Source organism: Chlorocebus sabaeus, chromosome 9 (assembly GCF_047675955.1).
Source record: "Chlorocebus sabaeus isolate Y175 chromosome 9, mChlSab1.0.hap1, whole genome shotgun sequence".
In the NCBI taxonomy this organism is placed as follows: domain Eukaryota; kingdom Metazoa; phylum Chordata; class Mammalia; order Primates; family Cercopithecidae; genus Chlorocebus; species Chlorocebus sabaeus.
The window spans coordinates 117,818,899-117,841,852 of NC_132912.1; the positions used below are offsets into that span (position 1 = coordinate 117,818,899).

The 22,954-nt window shown below is 33.9% G+C and overlaps 1 protein-coding gene across 3 annotated transcripts in view; it reads left to right on the forward strand.

Annotated features, from left to right (window-relative positions):
- ATRNL1 (attractin like 1) overlaps positions 1-22,954 on the forward strand; it is an 809,729-nt gene that overhangs the window by 18,790 nt on the left and 767,985 nt on the right. For all 3 annotated transcript variants that reach the window (XM_038008819.2, XM_073019389.1, XM_007964178.3), the window contains exons 2-5: positions 7,721-7,804; positions 9,247-9,360; positions 15,136-15,264; positions 16,577-16,785. In XM_038008819.2, the coding sequence (XP_037864747.1) occupies positions 7,721-7,804; positions 9,247-9,360; positions 15,136-15,264; positions 16,577-16,785 (536 nt within the window). The remainder of the gene's footprint in view (positions 1-7,720; positions 7,805-9,246; positions 9,361-15,135; positions 15,265-16,576; positions 16,786-22,954) is intronic.

Sequence of the window (22,954 nt, forward strand, 5' to 3'; positions counted from 1 at the left end):
AGAAAACATTAATGAAAGAAATTGAAGATGACACAAATAGATACTTTGTGTATTCATGAAGTGAAAGAATATTGTTAAAATGTCCACATTACCCAAAGTGATACACAGATTCTATGCAATCCTATCAAAATAGAAATAGAAAAAAAATCCTATAATTTGTTTGAAACCACAAAAGACCCCAAATAGCTAAAGCAGTGTTGAGCAAAAAGAACAAAGCTAGAGGCATTCCACTACCTGATTTGTCTTTAAAAAGTTAATGGAAAATGTGTATTATGAAAAATCTGCATGGATTTCAAATTTTTTTTGCACCAAAATAAACTCATACCAAATTGTTGTAACAATGGGATCAAGTTTGAGACACTAAGGAGGATAAGACATTGGTTTGAAAAGAGCCTCTGTCAGAGCAACATAAATTCTGCTAAAGTTGAAGCGAGAGCAGACATCAAATTTTTTGGTGAAGCTTGGGTGGAAGAAGGTGAAATTATTGATGCTTTGTGAAAAGTTTATGAGGACAGTGCCCGAAAGAAATCAGCAGTTTACAAATGGGTAACTCATTTTAAGAAGGGATGATAGGATGTTGAAGATGAAGCCTGCAGCAGCAGACTATTCACATCAGTTTGTGAGGAAAAAATCATCTTGTTCATTCTCTAATTGAAGAGGACTGATGTTTGACAGCAGAAACAACAGCCAACACCATAGACATCTCAATTAATTCAACTTAATTCTGAATGCAAATTAAAGTTGACCAAACTTTCCACTCTATTGGTGCCAAAACCACTCGGACCAGATTGGTTACAGATAAGAGCAGAGGTTTTAGTGGAAATTATAAACAAGTGGGATCAAGATCCTGAAGTATTTCTTTGAAGAATTGTAATAGGTGAAACATGACTTTACCACTACAATTCTGAAGACAAAGCACAATCAAAGCAATGGCTACCAGGAGGTAGAAGGGGTTCAATCAAAGCAAAAGTAGACTTGGCCCCATGATTGTGGTTTGGCTGTGTCCCCACCCAAATCTCATCTTGAATTCCCACGTGTTGTGGGAGGGATCTGGTGGGAGGTAATTGAATCATGGGGCAAAGTCTTTCCCATGTGGTTCTCATGATAGTGAATAAGTCTCATGAGATCTGATGGTTTTATAAAGAGGAGTTCCCCTGCACAAGCTCTCTCTGCCTGCTGCCATCCATGTAAGACATGACCTGCTCATTCTTGCCTTCCACCATGATTGTGAGTCCTCCCCAGCCATGTGTAACTGTAAGTCCATTAAACCTCTTTCTTTTGTAAATTGCCCAGTCTCAGGTATGTCTTTATCAGCAGTATGAAAATGGATGCTAATACACTAACCTTAAAATGTTTTCTCAGGGCACCTGTTTTTCTTCAGTTAATAATGTAAACAAGACTGCATTGACATGGTTAAATTCACAGGACCTTCAGCTCTTTAGGGCTGGACTAAATGACTGATATCATTGCTTACAAAAGCTTCTTGACTTTGATGGAACTTACGTTGAGAAATAAAGTGTATATTTTTTATTTTTATCCGTTTATTTTTTCATGAACTTTTAAAGTCATCTCATTGTTATTAAAACGGCATGATACCTACATAAAAACAGACAAAGTGTCCAATGGAACAGGATAGAGAGCCCAGAAATAAATTCATACATCTACAGTCCACTGATTTTCAGCAGAGGCTCGAGGAATACACATTGGGGAAAGGACAGTCTTGTCAATAAATGATTCTAAAAAACTAGGTATCCAAATGTACAAGAATGAAATTGAACCCTTATCCCTTATACAAGAATCAACTCAAAATGGATTAAAGATATAAATGGAAGATCTGAAACTAAAACTACTAGAAGGAAGTATAGGAGAAAAGCTATGACTTGGGTCTGAGCAATGACTTCTTGCATGATTCCAAAAGCACAGGCAGCAAAAGCAAAAATAGACAAATGGTATTGAATCAAAAAGCTTCTATACACCAAAGGAAATAACAGAGTGAAGAGACAACCCACACACTGAGAGAAAATATTTGCAAATCATACATCAGATAAGGGACTCATACCCAAGACATAAAAGGAACTCAAATCAATAGCAAGAAAACAAATTATCGTATTTAAACATGGGCAAAGAATCTGAATAGATATTTTTCAAAAGAAAACATACAAAAGGCCAACACATATATGAAAAAATGCTCAACATTATCGATCATCAGGGAAATGCAGATCAAAACCACAATGGGATGTCATCTCATACTTCTTAAAATGGCTCTTATAAAAAAGATGAAAGATAACAAGTGTTGGTGAGGATATGGCAAAAAGGGAACTCTTGTACACTGTTGGCAGGAAGTAAATTAGTACAACCATTTTGAAAAACAGTATGGAGGTTCGTCAAAAAACTGAAAATAGAATTACCATATGATCCAGCAGTCTGGGTATATATCCAAAGGAATTGAAATCAGTATGTTGGAGAGATGTTTGCGTTCGCATGTTCATTGCAGCATTATTCATAATAGCCAATATTGGGAAACAACCTAAGTGCCCACCAAGGGATCAATGGATTAAAAAAAAGAAGTATATATACATAATGAAGTAGTATTCAGCCTATAAAGGGACAAAATCCTGTCATTTGTGACAACATAAATGAAACTAGAGGCCATTAGGCTATGCAAAATAAGCTAGGCTTAGAAAGACAATTATCACCTGATCTCACTTAAATGTGGAATCCAAAAATTTGAATCAATCGAAGTAGAGAGTAGAATGGTGGTTACCAGAAGCTGCAGGTGGGGGTCGGTTGGGCAGGGAAAGGAAAAATATTGGTCAAAGGGTGCAAAGTTTAAATTAGGAAGAATAAGTGTTCTATTATTCTGTTGTTCTATTGTACAATGAAATGACTAATGTTACTAATTATGCATTGTATATTTCATATACTACATTGCTAATAGAGTGGATTTTAAATACTTTTGCTACAAAAAATATGTATGTGAGGTGATGGGTACGTTAATTAGCCTGATCTGCTCAATCTGCAATGTATACATGTATTGAAGCATCACATTTTACCCCATGAATATATACAATTATTATTTGTCAATAAAGATGAAATAAAAAATAAAAAGGAATTAATAAGCTGATAAATAGTATTTTAACTAGAAAGCCTGTTTTAAAAAAGATTTTTGTGTGAAAAAGGCTTACAAAAGCCACCCTGCATAAAGACTATCCCTGAGTGGATCTGACTATTCCTTGTAGGCTGGTTATGCCAGGACTAAACCTATATTCTGTGATAAACAGGATTTATTGTTTCAGAGATTTTATAATATTAAAACTGTCACACTTTCTTATTTTTATAATGTGTTAAATTATATATCCATAGTCAGGATAGACAACAACATCCCACTAGATTTAATTTTAGTACTGTCTAATATTTGTGCTGGTTTTCCTGCATTTATTAATGGCAAACCTTGTGTTATAAACAGCCCAGCATGCTTTTAATTAAGCACTCTGCATTAGGCACTTTCAGCTAGAAAGAGATATTGACAAGGCATATGGATATGTGGCAGGCATCTAGACAAGTCATTGGCAAACTTTTTCTGTAAAGGGCCAGATAGTAGATATTTTAGGCTTTGTTGGCCAGATGGTCTCTGTTGCCAGTACTAAACTCTGTCCTTGTAGTGTGTTAGCAATCTTAGATAATATTTAAACAAACTAGTGTAGTTGTGTTCCAATAAAACTTCGTTTACACAAACAGACAGTAGGCTAGTAGTGTATGTAGTACTGATCTAGATGAATAAGTCAATATGGTTCTCAGTTCAAGAGGAATGATAGAAAGTTTTAAAACAGTTGTTTGAAACTTAGAATACATTTTAGAAATAATATTAGAAATAGTTATGTAAGAGCCTCTTTTACTTTTTGTAGGAAGTTGAACTATGTGCTAGCTAATTTCTGGAGAGCGCCACACAATTGGAATGTAAGGGTATTAGTAGTAAGAAGTAAAAAAAGTAAATAGAAAACTAGGTGTTTATGGTTAGAGTATGGTCCTGGAGTGCAAGACTTCTGAATTTTAGAAGGACAGTTCTAGATTGTGAAGAGGTCCAATGTATGTAATGGGAATGCTTTGCCCAAGTGGCATGTAGGTGAAGGTTCTTGGAGTTTAAGAAGAGATCATGAAACTGCAGAAGGAGAATTGGTCTTTATTACAGAAGTAGCAGGAGATTTTTCCCCTTTACACATGTCTTTTGGTGGTGAGAAGGAATTTTCCATTTCTTTTACCTTGATTGGTGACATCCTGCCATGCTTCCAGTGGACTGGAATTGGCAAAGAGGAAACCTTTTTGTAGTAAGTGGAGGAAAAGGTGGGCTCTTGGTAGGATCTTTAGTGCTAAGGATGAGGAATTTGGGGATTGTGGTGAGTAGTTTCCTTTTAAGTTTGGGAAATTGTTACTACTGAAGTTGAATAGGATGGGACAGGGAGTGTAGTTTTCAGGTACTCCTATTGTTTAGCTTAGGTGGGGAGGCATAACAGTTCCTTCATATCACTTCTTATAAGAGGGAGATAAGGATTACTGTGGTAACTCCTACAATATATGTTTCTTTGGAGGAGGGGGGATATGTATTTTTAATTTTTGTGGGTACAGAGTAGGTGTTTATGTTTATGGGGTATGTGGGATATTTTGTTACAGTCATGCAACGCATAATGATCACATCATGGAAGATAGGGTATTTATCGCAAGCATTTATCCTTTGTGTTACAAATAATCCAATTATACTATCAGTTATTTTAAAATGTACAATTAAATTATTATTGACTATAGTCACCCTGTTGAGCTTTCAAATACTAGTCTTATTCATTCATTCATTCAATTCTTTTTGTACCCCTTAACCATCCCTACCTCCTCCTTACTTTACCACTACCCTTCCCAGCCTGTGATAACCATCTTCCTACTCTGTATCTCCATGGATTCAATTGTTTTGCTTTTAGATCCCACAGATTAGTGAGAACATACAATGTTTTTCTTTCTGTGCCTGGCTTATTTCACAAAACATAATGACATCCAGTTCCATCCATTTTGTTGCAAATGACTGAATCACACTATTTTTATGACTGAATAGTAATTCATTGTGTATATGTACCACATTTCTTTATCTGTTCATCTGTTGATGGACCCATAGGTTGCTTCCAAATCTTGGCTATTGTGAACAGAGCTACAACAAACATGGGAATGCAGATATTTCAGTATATTGATTTCCTTTCTTTCGAGTATATACCCAAAAGTGGATTGCTGAATTTTATGTTAGCTAAATTTTTACTTTTATGAGGAACCTCCAAAGTGTTCTCCATAGTGGTTGTACTAATTTACATTCCCACCAACAGTATAAGAGGGTTCCCTTTTCTCCATATCCTCACCAGCATTTCTTATTACCCGTCTTTTGGATATAAGCCATTTTAACTGGGGTCAGATGATATCTCATTGTAGTGTTGCTTTTCATTTCTGTGATGATCAGTGATGTTGAGCACCTTTTCATACACGTGTTTGAAATTTGTACGTCTTCTTTTGAGAAATGTCTATTCAAACCTTTAGCCCATTTTTAAAATTGGTTTGTTGGTTTTTTTTTTTCCTGTTGAGTTGTTTTGAGCACCCTATATATTCTGGTTATTAATCCTTTGTCAGATGGGTAGTTTGTAAATATTTTCTTCCATTCTGTGAGTTGTCTCTTCATATTACTGTTTCCTTTGCTGTGCAGAAGCTTTTTAACTTGATGTGATCCCATTTGTCCATTTTTGCTTTGGTTGTCTGTGCTTGTGGGTTATTCCTCAAGAAATCTTTGCCCAGTCCAATATCCTGGAGAGTTTCCCCAGTGTTTTCTTGTTGTAGTTTCATATGCTTAATTGTCTTTTATTATGCTAGACATTTTATTTCAAAATTACTGATAGAAATAATTTGAGGCCCAGGATAATGTTATCTTTCTTTAGAGAGTATCATGTATCTTCTGTTAGGATACTTGGCATATTGGCAGTTCTGGCAGCACCATAAGCCGATTTTAAGACTTGGGAGTTTTCTGTTGCTCAGATGACTCATAGCTAACCTATAGTTGAGGTAAAGACTGGTTAACTTCTGGTATACCATTTTTTAATAGCAAGTCATTATGTCCCAAGTCAAAGTGCCCTGTTGTTTCTTTGAGCCCCTATGTTTTGTGGGTTGTTGCTTCCAACTTTTGTCCTCCTCTCTCCTTGAGGCTACCAAGTGCACTCTTAATCTTTTGGCAGTCTCTTCTAAATAAGCAGATCTCTCAGAACAAAAGCATCTCTGAATGCCTACCTCTTCTTAAAGAATTTGCAACTTCTGGATCTTGGCTTCGTACATTTTATCATTTTGTTACTTGTAAGATTTTAAAATTGTCCTTTAACTTTCAGTGAAGAGTTTTTCTGAATTACTGCACTTGGTATTAATATTATTGGAAGTGAAAAATCAGGGCAAGTTATTTAACTTGTTATTTAAAATGTGCTTCAGACTTCTCATCTATAACATGGAGTTATTAATTACTTACTATCTTATAGGGTTTTTGAGATTCTTAAATGGGACAACACATTGTGTGTTTATAGTGGTACCTGACATGTAGAAAATGCTCGTTATTATTACATTTATTTGAGAATATAGGACTTTGTTTGTTGCTCTTCAAAGATTTTCTAAGCATCAATTAGCTACTTTATTACTGAAGTAATTTGCAGGAATTATGAAAGACATACAGATGACATTAACATTGACTGACATTTCTGTCAACCCTGATTTAGGTAAATTAAAGTTCTTCCCCCCTAATGTATTTAAGGCTCTATACTATAAGGCACATTTAATTTTATCTAAAAGTTGGTAATGGCCCTGATATATATGTGTGTGTGTATGTTTATGTGAATATATAAAAACTGATTAGCTGTGATGTGTGTGTATATACATATATAAGTATAGTATATAAATGTTAAATGGGAAAACATTTTAATTACTTAAAATATGGTCTCTTGATAAAATAATTGAGCTGGAAGTAAGAAAAACAAAATAAAATAAAATTGAGATTTTTGTTTTAAATATTTTTAATTTCTGAAAATAGAGAGTTTTTCCAAATATCTTTTTCTTTTTATGCATAAAATAGAAGATACAATTTTTTTTAATTTGTCCTATTTTAAAAATTGAGTTCTTGGACTAGATGTAACATAGACAGGAGAAAATGATAATAAAAAATATATTTATAGCAGAACTCTTTTTAAAGTTTGGTGACACCTATTTTAGCAATACCAGTGCATGAAGAAAAATATAGCTTACATCGTAATTCCCCAAAGTGGAACATATGTATACTATTTCTCTATTCTGTAGATTTGTATTTGATCTTCTTTCTTCTGCCTCAACTTAATTTTTGTGCAGATGAAGTTTAACTTATTCTATTTTGCATCAACATTGAATCCTTCAGTACCATGTTCAATCTTTCAGTGTCTTTTTTCGCTTCGTAAATTGAAGTGGTCATGATATATTAAGGTTTAAAGAAATCCAAAATAAGTATCTTTTGAGATGCAGAGAAAAATACAGCACTTTGAAATTTTCCAAAGTTGTAAATAAATCCTCCTTTTTGAAAATTGTTATGTCCCGTTCCTTTTCCTTAATGACTTTTAAATTTTCTTATCCTGCTCTATGTCTTACAATTAGTTTAAGATAATTATTTTCATTATTTTGTTTTCTCTTCCAGGTTAACAGAACCTTCTGGATATTTAACAGATGGCCCAATTAACTATAAATATAAAACTAAATGTACATGGCTCATTGAAGGCTAGTAAGTATATAGTCTGGGTCAAATTAATGTATTTTATTCTTAAATGATAAAAGTGATCATATTAATGTCAGAGCATTAAAGTATAATTACTTTGTCATTTAGTTTATTTGTTTATTATTAGATAACATTTACAACTTCTAGACATCATATTTAATGTAAATTACACTACCTCTTCACTTGTGACAATAGTTTAATTTTTATATATATTTTGTTTTTGAATTATGCTACTGTGGTATTAAATTCAGTAGGCATTTTTTGGGTTTATTTTGAACATCTTGTTATGAAATTTGAAAACTTCATAGAAATTATAAAAATATTTCATGCTGAGCTATGCTATTCATATAATTTAGCATTTTAGTTCTAATAGCATTTTTTAAAAGAACATTTTGTAGAAGAGAGAGTTAATTATTCATTTAGAGGTATTTTCAGTAATTAGGGCTTGAAACAGAATCTATTTAAGTGTATTGTGAGTGGAGCATAAAAGAATAGATATGAATTATTTTTGAACTGTTTTATAATTTCTAAAGAGTATATTTGGAAAATTTTTTATTTAAATTTTTCTAACTTAAACGCTGTTCATTCTCTGCTGTGCACCTGTAGTTACATTTTATTTGTCAACATTATATCACATTGAGAATTTTGATTAAAATTTAAATAGTTTTTTAGTGCCTCCATTTAGGGGTTCTGTAAAAATAAGAATAGTGGCTTCTTGAGTGTTGATTTTTAAAAATCAACTTTATTTAAGTACCATTTGCATACAACAAAATGCACCCATTTTAAGTGTACAGTTCCACAAGGTTTCAGTGATGTATACAGTTCTATGTAACCTCTACCTTAAATCAAGACATAGAAGTTTTTTTTTTTTTTTTTGAGACAGAATCTCACTCTGTTACCCAAGCTGGAGTACAGTGTTGTGATCTCAGCTCACTGCAGCCTCTGCCTCCTGAGTTCAAACAATTCTCCTGCCTCAGCCTCCCGAGTAGCTGGGACTTCTGGCGTGTGCTGCCATGCCCAGCTAATTTTTGTATTTTCATTAGAGACTGGTTTACCATGTTGGCCAGGATGGTCTTGATCTCCTGACCTCGTGATCCGCCTGCCTCGGCCTCCCAAAGTGCTGGGATTACAGGCAAGAGCCACCGCGCTTGGCTGAACATTTTTTATTGACTACATTTTAAGTAAATAATGATACATACATATGTCCTGTTAATAGATTTTGAAAGTTACATTTTATTTGTACAAATTAGATATGATGGCTTATCATTCTTTCACCCTGATGATATAAGGATTTATAGCAAAATTATCTGTAAACAGATTTCTAATAAAATAGCGTATCTAAAGTTTCTTCACTCTGTGCTTTGTATCTTATATAATAAATACTATGTATTTATTCACTCTGTGCTTTGTATATTTTAATTTTAAAAATATTTCATATTCATTTTCAGTCCAAATGCAGTGTTAAGATTAAGATTCAATCATTTTGCTACAGAATGTAGCTGGGATCATATGTATGTTTATGATGGAGATTCAATATATGCACCTTTAATAGCTGTACTTAGGTGAGTAATTATATTTAATCAGTTGCAGAAAAGTGACTCTATAATTCCTTAACTTTAAATATATATTGATATGTACTGCAAAATAAATTTAGTAAAGGTATTGATAGTTACATTTCACAGATGATTATAATACTTTGTTATTTGCTGTAACCGTCAATTTAGGTAATAATTATGTAAATATTGAAATAACAGATAAGTACTATATTGGAAATATAGATTTCTTTCTAAATATTTTTTTATTCTCATTGTATTTAGTTTATTCTTTTAAAGTGGATTGAATATGTTTTCAGAACTATCTATTTGGATATATTAGAGTGAGTTCTAGCTGACAAATGAATAGACAAGTTTTTTTTTTTAATAGTTGTCTTTTTATTTTAGTGAAATCGTAAAATTTTAAATTCTGCATAAAAGAGTTAAGTTATGCTTTGTGCAATGGTTAATAAAGATGGAGTTTCTACCAATTCTGAAAATATGAGAATTTTGTTTGCTTCAAAATATTTTATTGTTAGTAGTATGGTAGATTATTAATTTTAAAATTATAACATTGTATCAATTTAAAAATCTTACATATGTTTACATTATTATAAAAAGTTTCATGAATAGGAGAAAATCTGTTAGACACAGAAAAAATTATGAACATGTAGTATAGATTTTGTATACAATTTAACATGATTGTTGATAAGTTACTCATATTATTTACTTTTGCTATTTATACAATATCTCTTATATGTTCTGTCATTGAAAATTTAAGTATGGATAAAAGCTTATTGGTCCCTTCAAAATTTTTTCTTTCCAATTTTTCTTTTTACTTTTCATGTGGCAAATGTTCTATTTCATTCCATTCTAATACATTTTATTTTGTTCTATTTTATCAGGAATGTGAATTATTATTTTGGACAAAAATGTAAGGACTTGTATTTCCTTAGGAGCTTAGGTACTTATTCTGTGATATTGCTATTGCTTAAATTTTTGAGTTGTTTGAACATTAGAAAAGGGATAGCCATAAGCAGTCCTTCATCTAAGGACAATAGAGAGAAAATAGAGTGGAGCCTTGCAAACAATTAGGTTGTAAGACAATTTATTGTAACAATTAAATTTGATCCTCAGTTCATACATTTATTTTTAGCAATTTAAACATCACTTTGCTATCTTAACTCTATTTTTATGATACCGTTGGCTGACCATCATTTAGGTGTGTGCCTGTTCATTTGTTTATCTAGTAATTCTAATTACTTCGTATTAATACTCATCCATTAGCATTCTTACCAACACTTTCTTGTTACTAAAGGAAGATAATTAGCAGGTGGGATTTAGTATATGGCTGTGAAGATGGAATTAGTGATTTCTCATTAGCAAGTGTTCTTGTTAGCCCTCCTAAGGGAAATGGAAAACTCATGTTTATTGATATTGAATATCCACTTGATGTTAAGCACTGGGCTAGGCAGTTTAAATGTCATCTAATCCTCACAAAGATCTTGTTGGGGAAATACTAAGTACTATTATCCCCATTTTACAGTTGAGAAAATTGACATTCAGAGAAGTTATTTGCTTCTAATAGATGGTAGAGCTAGGATTAGGACTTGAACTTCAATCTCCTGATTTAAAAGCGTATGCTGTTTGTACTTCATCTTGCTAAGAATTCAGAATCTAATATGTTTGAATTATTTCAATTGTATAAATATTTATTACTCAACACTTAATTCCAGAGACTGTCACAGGCTTAGAGTACATAGTAAGGAAGAAGGCATAGTTATTGCAGTGACTTTAGATACCAACTACCTGCAGTTGGGCTAAAACAGATTTCCTAGGTTAAGAGCACAGTCCTCTACAACAAGGGTCTCCTCTCCACCCCAGATCCCCTTACCAGTCCTTGGCCTGTTAGGAACAGGGCTACACAGTAGGAAGTGAGTGGCAGGCAAGTGAGCAAAGCTTCATCTTTATTTACAGCTGCCCTCATTGCTTGCATTACTGCCTGAGCTCCGCCTCCTGTCAGATCAGCGGTGGCATCAGATTCTCATAGGAGTACAGGCCCTGTTGTGAACTGCGCATGTGAGGGATCTAGGTTGCTCATTCCTTGTGAGGATCTAATGCCTGATGATCTGTCACTGTCTCCCATCACCCCCAGATGGGATCATCTAGTTGCAGCAAATCAAGCTCAGGGCTTCCACTGATTCTACATTATGGTGGGTTGTATAATTATTTCATTATATTTTACAATGTAATAATAATAGAAATAAAGTGCATAATAAACGTAATGTGCTTGAATCATCCCAAAATCATCCTCCCCCTGGTCTGTGGAAATTTTGTCTTCCATGAAACTGGTCCCTGGTTCCAAAAAGGTTGGGGACTGCTGCTCTGTAACACTGCTGTCATTTCAGACAATAGCTGCAAGCTTGGTGGTCCCCACCTACTCTGACCATCTGGCTACATATTTAGGGGTTCCTACTCTCTCCAAAAATTTTGATAATTCACTAGAATTATCATAGAACTCAGGAAAGTTCTACACTTATGACTATAGTTTTATCATAAAGGATAGAAATCAGAGCCAGCCAAATAAAGAGATGCATAGAGTGAGGTCTGGGAGGATCATAAATGCAAAGCTTCTGGGTCCTCAGAATGTGTTAGCCACCAAGCACATCAACATGTATCACCAACAAGGAAGCTCATCTGAGCTTCAGGTGTCCAGAGTTTTATTGAAGTTTCATTATGTACCCACGAGTGATTGAATCATTGGCCGTGAGACTGAATTCAAATCTCTAGCCCCTCCCATCTCCTTCTCTCTTGGGAAGTTAGGCTAATACCATATGGCGCCAACACTTCCATCACATGGTTAGTGTTTCTGGAGTGGCCATCCCCTATTCTCAATTATATCTTTAGCTTAAATTAATTAGGGGCCCAACATGAGTCACCTCATTAGCATAAATTTTCAGGGCTCACTGTGAATAGGAAGACACTCTTATCACTCAGGAAATTTCAAGAATTTAGAGGTTATATCCCAAGAACTGGGGACAAAAGCCAGCCAATTCTTTAGTATGCAGTAGTCCTGCATTAGTGGGGGTATGTAAACAGATTTTTCACACAGCCTAGTTAATGTTACAGTCAGGTTATGAAAGAGTACTACATAATTTCAAAATAAATAATCCTTCATGTTGACTTTCATCATAAGTAAAAGAATGAAATAGGAGGGTCAAGTAGGACATTCTAGAGAGAGAAAAGCATATATACAAAGGTATAGACACATTAAAGAGCATTATATTTTAGTGCAATAGTAAAAAGTTTTGAGTAACTTTATTGTAGGAAATGTGAAGGATACGTAGGAGTCACATTCCTCCAAAACAGCAATCAGTGACATTTACTTAGTGTTCCTTTTGTGCCAGACAATGTGCAGGAGTTCTTTATAAGTATTAGTTTATTTAATCCTCAAAGTAACCTTTAGGTAGGTATTAATATTGCAATTCTACAAATGCAGAATTGAGACAGAATTGAGATTTTCTGTGAGTGGCCCAAAGGTTGCCTAGCTAGTAAGTCAGAAAATGAATCTAGGTTATGTAATTGTAGATCCTAATCCCTTAATCACTGTAATACTGCTTTCTTGTACACCACACTAAAGAAGTTGGACTTTTATTCTGTAGGCAAGACTTTTTAGAATGTGGAGAATGGATTGGAATGGAGAAGTGTTTTTTTTTTCACTGTGTGCCGGACAATTGTGTGTTAGATGTTGTGTTTGGAAAATCATATATAGTAATAATTTGAGGCCTAGAAAGATTATATTCTTGCAGAGACTACCTGGGGACACTAGCAATCCATATTCAATTCAATCCAAACTCAGATATTGGGGTAATTCATAGCTCAGCTGCAGTGCAGTCTTTTGGAGGGCCCAACTTTAGGTAGTTTGCTTTTACTTCCAACCATTGAAATCTCAGTTCAATATGAAGGCCCTGGGTTTCACTTGTTGTTTCCCTTACTCTGTGAAATCCTTGAAATCCTTCAGTTTTTTTTTAGCCCCTCAAGTCTTACCTTCAGCCTTGAAATCAGCAAATGCCAATAGGGTAAGTGGCCTCAATGCCTGGGCAGGCCTTCAAGCTGATTTTTTTGTTTTTATATAATTTGTCATTTTACTAGACTTCAGTTGGTCCAAATTTCCTGGTGTATTATACAATAAGTAGAAACTCTCTTTTATTTATTGTTTTTAAAATATTTTTTTAAAAAAACCAAACAGATCTATTCTTTTTTGTTCGTTTGTTTGTTTTTTTGAGATGGAGTCTTGCTTTTCACCAGGCTGGAGTGCAGTGGTGTGATCTTGGCTCACTGCAACCCCCTCCTCCCGGGTTCAAGCGATTCTCCTGCCCCAGCCTCCCGAGTAGCTGGGACTACAGGCGTGTGCCACTACGCCCACGTGATTTTTTTTGTATTTTTAGTAGAGATGGGGTTTCATTGTGTTGGCCAGGATGGTCTCGATCTCTTGACCTCATGATCCACCCGCCTCCGCCTCCCAGAGTGCTGGGATTACAAGCGTAAGCCGCTGCACCCAGCCCAGACCTATTCTTTTTATCACTTTCAGAGAGCTCTCAGAGACTAGCTGTATCTATTATAAAGACCTATTATTTTTAGTAATACCTTTATATAATTTTATTACAATGAACAATATGTGTGTATAACGAAGACTGGTGTCATAGGGTTTGTATTATTTTGAGAGTCTCATTTTAAAATCATTTGTTGCTTCACAAACATAAGCTAGTAGATGTAATAATAATTACTAAAGCGTTAAATCAAGAATTGATTACTTTTTAACTTGTCTTTGAGAATGTATTTTCCAAATAAATTATTTGACTATAGTATTTCATTTATGTGTCAAATATGATTTGAATGGGGGAATTCAGTTCTTAGCGGTACCTAGACATAATTTTAACTCTTTCTAAAGGAATTCACTGTGTCGGGTTATGTAATTTGTTTGTTAGCAGCCTCTTTTCTTTCACCTATTACATGTTTTCATAGATTTAGAGAGGCTAGAACATAAAACTAAATGAAGATAGGTAATTTTTCTCGTGAACAAGTAGTCTTAAAACGAAGTACAAGTTACTAGTTTAAAACTATTTTGTACATTTATATCTCCCCCACCCCAAATTTTTGTTTGTGTGCTTATGGGCTTATGTGAGCAATAGTCGTTTTGGAATAGTAATATAATAGTAATATATTAATGCAATTTGCATAGGTATGCAAAATTAGAAAAACATAAAAGTATGTATTTTTAAATTTTTAAAAATATTTAATTTTAAATCACCTAGATAAATGTATTGGAAATGTACAGCTATAATTAGAATGTAATTGTAATTGCTTACCTGATGTAGAGTGTCTTCAGCTTCATCGGATTTTTAAACCAATCAGAATAAGTAAAGGTACAGGGTCACTTATTAGAGTAGCAAGGTGACTTTAAGTGAAGTTTTATATGAATTAAGGGAAAGAGTACCCTGTAGTATTATGACAGGATGGATAGCAGGACAAAAAGGAGAAATGAGACACTGCCTTACAAATAATGATAAGAAAAAAAATGGGGTACAGTGGCATGAGAGTAGATTTTAATGTATTGGCAGCAGTAGTAGAACTAATTTAGTGAGAAATGGAGAGGAACTTCTTTCAGATTTATTCTGCTTTTAGTTGCCCATTCTGATGTACAAGCATTTCTGCTCCTGGTAAGAATATTTCTGAGTAAATTTTATGTGCTTAACAGTCTTATGTATATCTACACATACAATACTCAGTTTTGTTCTCTTTTAGTGGTTTGATAGTCCCTGAAATAAGGGGCAATGAAACTGTGCCTGAAGTTGTTACTACATCTGGCTATGCACTGTTACATTTTTTTAGCGATGCTGCATATAATCTAACTGGTTTCAACATTTTCTATTCGTAAGTATTTTTTTAAAATTCCATGTTTTAATGATTCTTGTAATTTAATGTAAAAGAGTTTTTTTTTGGTTTATTTTTGTTAATGTCTTATATACCAGAAGCAGACTACTGTGTAAAATTTCAAATTAGTATGTAGGACCCCTTCTTAAGTGACATAAAATCTTAATAGTATGCCACAAAATGTGATCTAAGCCTGTAAGTTTGGTTGAAAATTAATTATGAAATTTACAATTGTTTGTTGGCAAGTGATTAAGTAAACAAATACTAGTGTAACTTTACTGGTAGTAACAGATGTGTGAGACTACACAGAGTTGTGAACTGCCTTTCAGTGCTTTAAGGCATATCACTTGTAATTTGAAGAGGATTATGGGAGCTAAGTTTTTGTAGTCTCTATTGCAGAGACTGTACTGAATGCTGTATATGCATTATGTCATTTAATTACCTTCAGTTCTGTCAGGTGGGTATATTTCCCATTTACACATGAGGAAATTGTGGCTTAAGAGATACGTGGCTGCATACCACTATCTCCTCTAAAATAAGAAAAGTAATATTCATTGTGAATCTATTATATGCCTGACACTTTATAAACATTTTTATATCTAGAAGATTGAGGATAAAGTAACGAGAGATGCTTTCAGATGCTTTCACAGGAATGGCTAGAGAGGAAGTCTGTATATTATTTTTTTTCTTCAGAATGTAAAAATTGATAACCAGAGACTTTTTCACCAGAAATATTCTAAATATCTTTGAATTAACAATGTATTATGGAATTATTTATCCTACAATGTATCCAAGTATGTATGCAAGGGATAACAAATATATAGTAGAATATAATCAGTTAAAGAGTCTTAAAACTAAATATGATAAACATCCCTTTCCTTCCGTCAGAGTGTACAGGCAATAGCATGCTCTTTAAATATTATACAGCCAAGTTATGTCTTGACTTCTCATATAGTTTTGAATATTCATGAATTTAATTTTTTAAATGTAAAATATACATTCAAAACATTTGAGCACTTAAGTCTTTACAAAACATTTTGCTTGGAACTGTACAGATCCTGCAGATGTTGAGCATATAGTCATTAGACATTTGGAGTCTTGGTATCAAAGTAAATCTGTTGAATAAACTAAGACCAACTGCAAATAAATACTAACAATTTCAGAAGAGTAAGAGGATACAGAGTAAAGAATTACATTGTGAAATTGTGTTACATTTATAAGCACATAGGACACAGTATAAAAATTATAAAGTTTATGATGTATCAACCGAAATTCTTTTTCAATTTGAATATATGTGAATTATATTTTACAGAATCAATTCTTGTCCTAACAATTGCTCTGGTCATGGGAAGTGTACAACTAGTATCTCTGTTCCAAGTCAAGTATATTGTGAATGTGATAAATACTGGAAGGGTGAAGCTTGTGATATTCCTTACTGTAAAGCCAATTGCGGTAGTCCAGATCATGGTTACTGTGACCTAACGGGAGAAAAATTATGTGTCTGCAATGATAGTTGGCAAGGTAAGCACGTGTGGTGTGATGGCTTTTGAAACATTGATTCATATGTATAATAGATTAATACAAATTCCACATTTATTTGTTTCATTATAGTTTGCACACCCAAACCTCATGTATTTACTTTTATTTTTAGAATGTTCAGATTAATAATCAACTTCTTAATTTTTTTGTCACAAATAGAATTAATTGGCAGAGATTTTGTCTCCATACTACTTTGAAGACTAAACGAAGTGATATATGAAACTGAATTGTTAGGTGTGTGATCATTATGGTCTTCTGTAATTTGTTGTCGACTCTCCCCAAATTTGGTGTCTTCACTGAATTTAATGTGGTGCATTCAAATTTGATTTATAAGGGTAATGTAAATAGTATATTACAAAAATAAATGCCCATCTTACAAGGTACTGCAGTATATGAAACTTATTTCTTAGGAAAGGCTGACATCTTGTGGCTATTTTAAAAAGAACTGGAATATTTTTAAAAGTATTTTAGCTGCCTATTGCAAAAGTCAGATTCCTAGGAAAGAATATCTAAGTAATTTTTATAAATATCTATCATCAAAGATTAAGTTTACACTATACTGAAGAATATTGGCTTACTTGTTTATCTGGATATAAAATAATAAATATTGTCATTATGAAATTAAGAGATACACTTAGTTATACATACACCTACCCACCTAGAGTTTACTTTTTGCTAGTTGCATTTACATATGAAGAGCTTCCTTTGTGCCAACATATTAATCCTGTTGATATAGGGACATTTGACTCAATAATTACATAACCTGAAGTACTTGATTATGTGTTATTATAATACAGTGTAATAAATAGTAGCAATAGTTCCCAAGTTAAAAACCAAAGAGAACATACTCTTCATATAGTTGTATTCATTATTGCTGAGATGATGTTTTCAAAAAAGTGGTGTTGAGTATGTTCAGTACTTACTTAGAGGAATTATTTTAGGCTTTGTATAAATTATGCCTGTCTTAAGCTCATGTTAGGTCATAAAAAATATTAGGTATGTCAACTGCACAAAAGATCTATGATTTCTTATTAAATCAAATTTGCTTACCAATTACAATTATGACAGATACAAATTTCTAAATGTTCTATAATTACAGGGACATGTATTTTAAGTGACTCTTTTAATCATTTGTGACTTTTCTTCCCCCCAAAAGTGCCTTGAGTTGTAATTTTATTTTCATTTCTGACGTGAAACTAAAATAACTGTCTTTTCTATAGAGACAATGGTCTATCCATATTATATGTAATTTAAGGCCTGATAAATAGAAATATAGCTCATACACACAGTATTTTTCAAACTGGTCCTCAATTGCCGTTAGTCTGCACCTCATTTCAGCAGTCTTAAAAGCAAATGAGGGATACATTTGTATAACATTCTCTGAACAGTTCTGTCCCCTTTTCTGTTTTTTATTTACTTTCATTAGTCCTTCTTTGAAATGCTTTATTTTGTGAGTCTTGTAATATAGATCTGATTCAAAGCGTTATGAGTTTTTTTCTGGCCTTTGATTTTTGGCCTTTTCATATCCTATTATTCTCATCAGTAATGTCCTAAATCATAAGAATTCCTGAATCTAATATGTCTATAAGCAAATGGAAATGGGGAAGCAAATACTGGGTATGTTCACTTTAAAAGCAAAGTTATAATAGCAATAATCTAAGAAATGCATCTCTATGTATGTGTATGTGTGAGTGTGTATGCATATATACACATTTATTTATAAATACATATACATTTTTTATGGAGAATAGTGTGAAAGTCCTTTGTAAATTATAAAATGCAGAAATAAGACCAATTTTTATACCATTTTCTTAATAATTAAGGAAATGATTTCTCAATTTATATGTTTGAAGGTAGAGGGCTGGTAAATGAGATAGTATGGTGTTTTCGAGACAAATTATGTGCAGACTGGTTACTTTGTGCCTCAAACCTGATCCTGATTCTGTATTTAAGGATAGCTCCAAAGTAGGTAGGATTGTGAGCAAAATCATTTAGGGGAAAATGATGTTTTTATTTCAGATATATAGAATGGGAAGGAATCAGTGAGGTAAGAAGAGATAGATTTGCTTCTAGGACAAATGCGGAATGATCAAGGAATGAGAGACATTTGAAAATGCGCACTGCCAAGGCGATCTTTATGAGGTTCAAAATCTGGTAGTTTTGTACAAGGTGTTATTTGGAACTGGATTCTTTAGGTTAGAGTAACAGATTGTTGTTATCTCCATTATATTTTATCCCTTGTTGTTGCTTGACTTATTCTGTTTGCCTCTATGCTAATGTATATTTTTAAAAAATGAGTTACCCTCTAGAAACTTGGGTTTTATTAAGATAACACAGAGGAAAAACCTAGCTTTATACTAAGTCTTGCGTTCCTTCCTAACATTTCTCTTTTGCTTAACCTACCTGGTCTCTGTGTGTCATTTTTTTCTTTGGTTTTTCTTTTTCTTTGAGATAGGATCTCACTCTGTGGCTCAGGCTAGAGTGCAGTGGCATGATCACAGCTCTTTGCAGCCTTGACCTTCCATGCTGAAATGATCCTCCCAACTCAGCCTCCTGAGTAGCTGGCACCACAAGTTGCACACCACCATTCCCAGCTAATTAAAATTTTTTATTTTTTTTTGTAGATATGAGGTCTTTCTGTGTTGCTCAGGCTGGTCTCAAACTCTTGGGCTCCAGTGATCCTCCCACCTTGGCCTTTAGAGTAGCTGGGACTACTTGAGGGCACACAAGTTTGTTGTATAATACTTAATTTTGTCATAATGTATAGTTGTCAAAGATAATGATATATACATATTAAATATATGACTAAAAGTACAGGGACCTATGTAGACTCGTCTGCTTCTATGACAGTAAAATAGAAAAAATAGACTTCATTTTTAAGAGTAGTTTTACGTTCACAGGAAGATTGAGCAGAAGGTACAGAGAATTCCCATTTACCTCCTGCCCCAAAGCATACACAGCTTCTCTCATTATCACTATCTCCCACCAGAGTGTATATTTGTTACAGTTCATGAGCTCACATTGACAAATCATTATTAACCAAAGTCATAGTTTACATTAGGGTTCACTGTCAGTGTTGGACGTTCTGTGGGTTTGGACAAATGTATCATTACATGTATCCACCATTATAGTATCATCAACAGAATAGTTTTTTTAACCTAAAAATCCCCTATGCTCTGCCTATTCATTCTTTCCTCCCCCTACCCCTGCCAACCACTGATCTTTTTACTGTCTCCATACTATTGCCTTTTCCCAAATATCATATAGTTGTAATCATATAGTATGTAGCTTTTTATGATTGGTCTTTTTGACTTGACAGGATACATTAACTTTCCTCCATGTCTTTTTATGGCTTGATAGCTAATTCCTTTTCAGCACTGAATAATATTCCATTGTATGGATGTACCAGTTTATCCATTCACCTACTGAAGGACATCTTGGTTGCTTCTGTAAAATTTGTTTAAATTTTAATAAGTCACCTGAGGGAAAAAGGCAACTTTGAAAAGCACTGATCTCTTAAAATGGCTTCCAAACATTGGGATAGATGATCAATTTTTATAAGACATCAAAAGCAACATATAACAAATTGAATTCATGTTCATGTGCAAAGAATACAATAGAACAGTAATTTTCAAAGTAGATTCCAAGGTATGATGTTCCTCCCACCAACTGCCTTCCGAGTAGTTGTATGTTTCTCTGTTTTATATAACTTTAAAAAAATCTGAGGAGGCTGAGGCAGGAGAATCACTTGAACCCGGGAGGTGGAGGTTGTGATGAACCAAGATTGCGCCATTGCACTCCAGCCTGGGCAACAAGGTCTTCCTCACCTCCATCTGAGACCACCTCAGCCTGGATTTCATTGTCCATATCATTATCAGCATTTTTGTCAAAGTCATTCAACAAGTCTCTAGGGGGTCCACACTTTCCCACATTTTTCTGTCTTCTTCTGAGCCCTTCAAACTGTTCCAACCTCTGCCTGTTTACCCAGTTCCAAAGTCACTTCTACATTTTCGGGTATCTTTTCAGCAGCGCTCCACTCTACTAGTACCAATTTACTGTATTAGTCTGTTTTCACACTGCTGATAAAGACATACTAGAGACCAGGCAATTTACAAAACAAAGAGATTTCATGGACTTACAGTTCCACATGGTTGCGGAGGCCTCACAATCATGGCAGAAGGTGGAAGGCATATCTCACATGGCGGCAGACAAGATAAAAGAGATTGTGCAGGGAAACTCCCGGTTTTAAAACCATCAGATCTTGTGAGACTTACGTGCTATCACGAGAACAGCACAGGAAAGACCTGCCCCCATGTTTCAGTTACCTCCTGCCGGGTCCCTTCCATAACACGTGGGAATTCAAGATGAGATTTGGGTGAGGACACAACCAAACCATATCAGTTACTAAGTTGAGATTGGTAGGATGTGAATATGAAATCTGGATGCAAATATTAGATCATTCAGATATTTTCCTGTGGCTGATAAATGACATAAACTATAATAAGTAGCACTGGCCCATTCATCTCTAGAATGTTCATTAGAGAGAAATAAGCTTTCACCTTATTTCAACAACTTATTTTTGCTTCTCTCAACCTGTTCTCTAAATAATACAAAAGGATATTGAGTAGCTCACAGGAGAAATGAGAAGACTGGATAAACCATTGTTGGAAAGAGGCCAGATACAAAGAAAGGCTAGGCCTACAGCAAAGATGAAGCCAAAGGAAAGTTTGAGTAGGACATTCCTGTCATTGCCACAGGATCCTGGGTTACTACCACTGGCACCCTTAAAGTAGGTACTGCATGCTACAGGAATGGAGAGAAAGAATTGTAAATTGTCTTTACATCTTTGCATCACTTATTAAGACTGAGTCCTGCTTAATAGTATCTGCTTGGCTAAACCTAGGTCTTGTCCATACCATGGGTGCCTAGAGATGTGAAATAGGGAATTTAACTTTTCTGTTATCTGTAGTGAAAGAGGTTCTCTTTCTGAACAAAATTCACACAATAAAGGATTCTCCCAAACATAGGAAAGGGGATTCAAATGATTGAGATTCCCAAACAAAAAATTCAAATGATATATTTTTAACTCTAGATTGTTACCATAATTAACAAGGAATGGGCCAATTTGTTCTCTCATGTCTACTAAGAGGAACTTTGCAGTGTGGGCTAGATGTAGGGGTAGACAGGTGAAGTGACAAACCAGCAGGCTTCAGCATACAATTTTTTCTTAATGTATTACAACAGATTTTTTTTTTCCCTATTCTACAGAGAACAGTGAAAAATAGGTCACCATCATTTATATATAAGACAGTTGCTTAACTGTTATCAAATTATTCCTGTTCCTTTTCTATTCCAGAATGTCCTGCTCAATCCTATTGCTCGATTCTTTTAAATGTCTTCAGGACATTTTTATGTTTTTAGTATTCCTTTTTAATTCAATTCAGGTACGGTTCTCATATAAGGATTGAAGTTCACTGTTTTAAACTCTTAAATTATTGATTGAAATATAGGATCTGGAAATGTAAATCATGTAATTTAATAGTTTTGTTGCATAGTGCCTCTGATCTTTATTTAAAGTCACACTTTATTGTAACTTACTCCAGTTTCTCAGATGCTCTTTGTCCCTCACTATCTGAAGACCTTTCTTAATTCCAAAGTTCTTCCTAGAAAACCCTTACCCCATTTATATTCTAAGTCCAGGTCAGATCCCCCTGTAATATGCTGTCATAGGACCCTATCTTTTAAATTTATAGCATTTATCACAGTTTATAATTATATGCTTGTGTGATTCTTTGATTATCTTTCCCAGTGGAATATAAACTCCAAGAAGTTAAGAATGATTATGTTTTGATCATCCTCGCGTTTCCAGACCTAATATAGTGCATGGCATGTACTAGCCACTGGAATTTGTTTGTTGTTGAATGAATGGATTAGAAATGTATTAGTTTACTAGTATAGTGATATATACACTTTCAATTAGAGATATTTTGTAAGATTATTACTCTAATAAATTATGTTATTTGCTTCGTGTATAATTACTTCTGAACATTGAGGGAAGCAATTGAATTTGAACATTTAAAATGTTACTTTATCAAGCATTAGTTCTTGGAATCTTGGTCTTATTTTGTTTCAATCTTTTGGCTTTAGATTT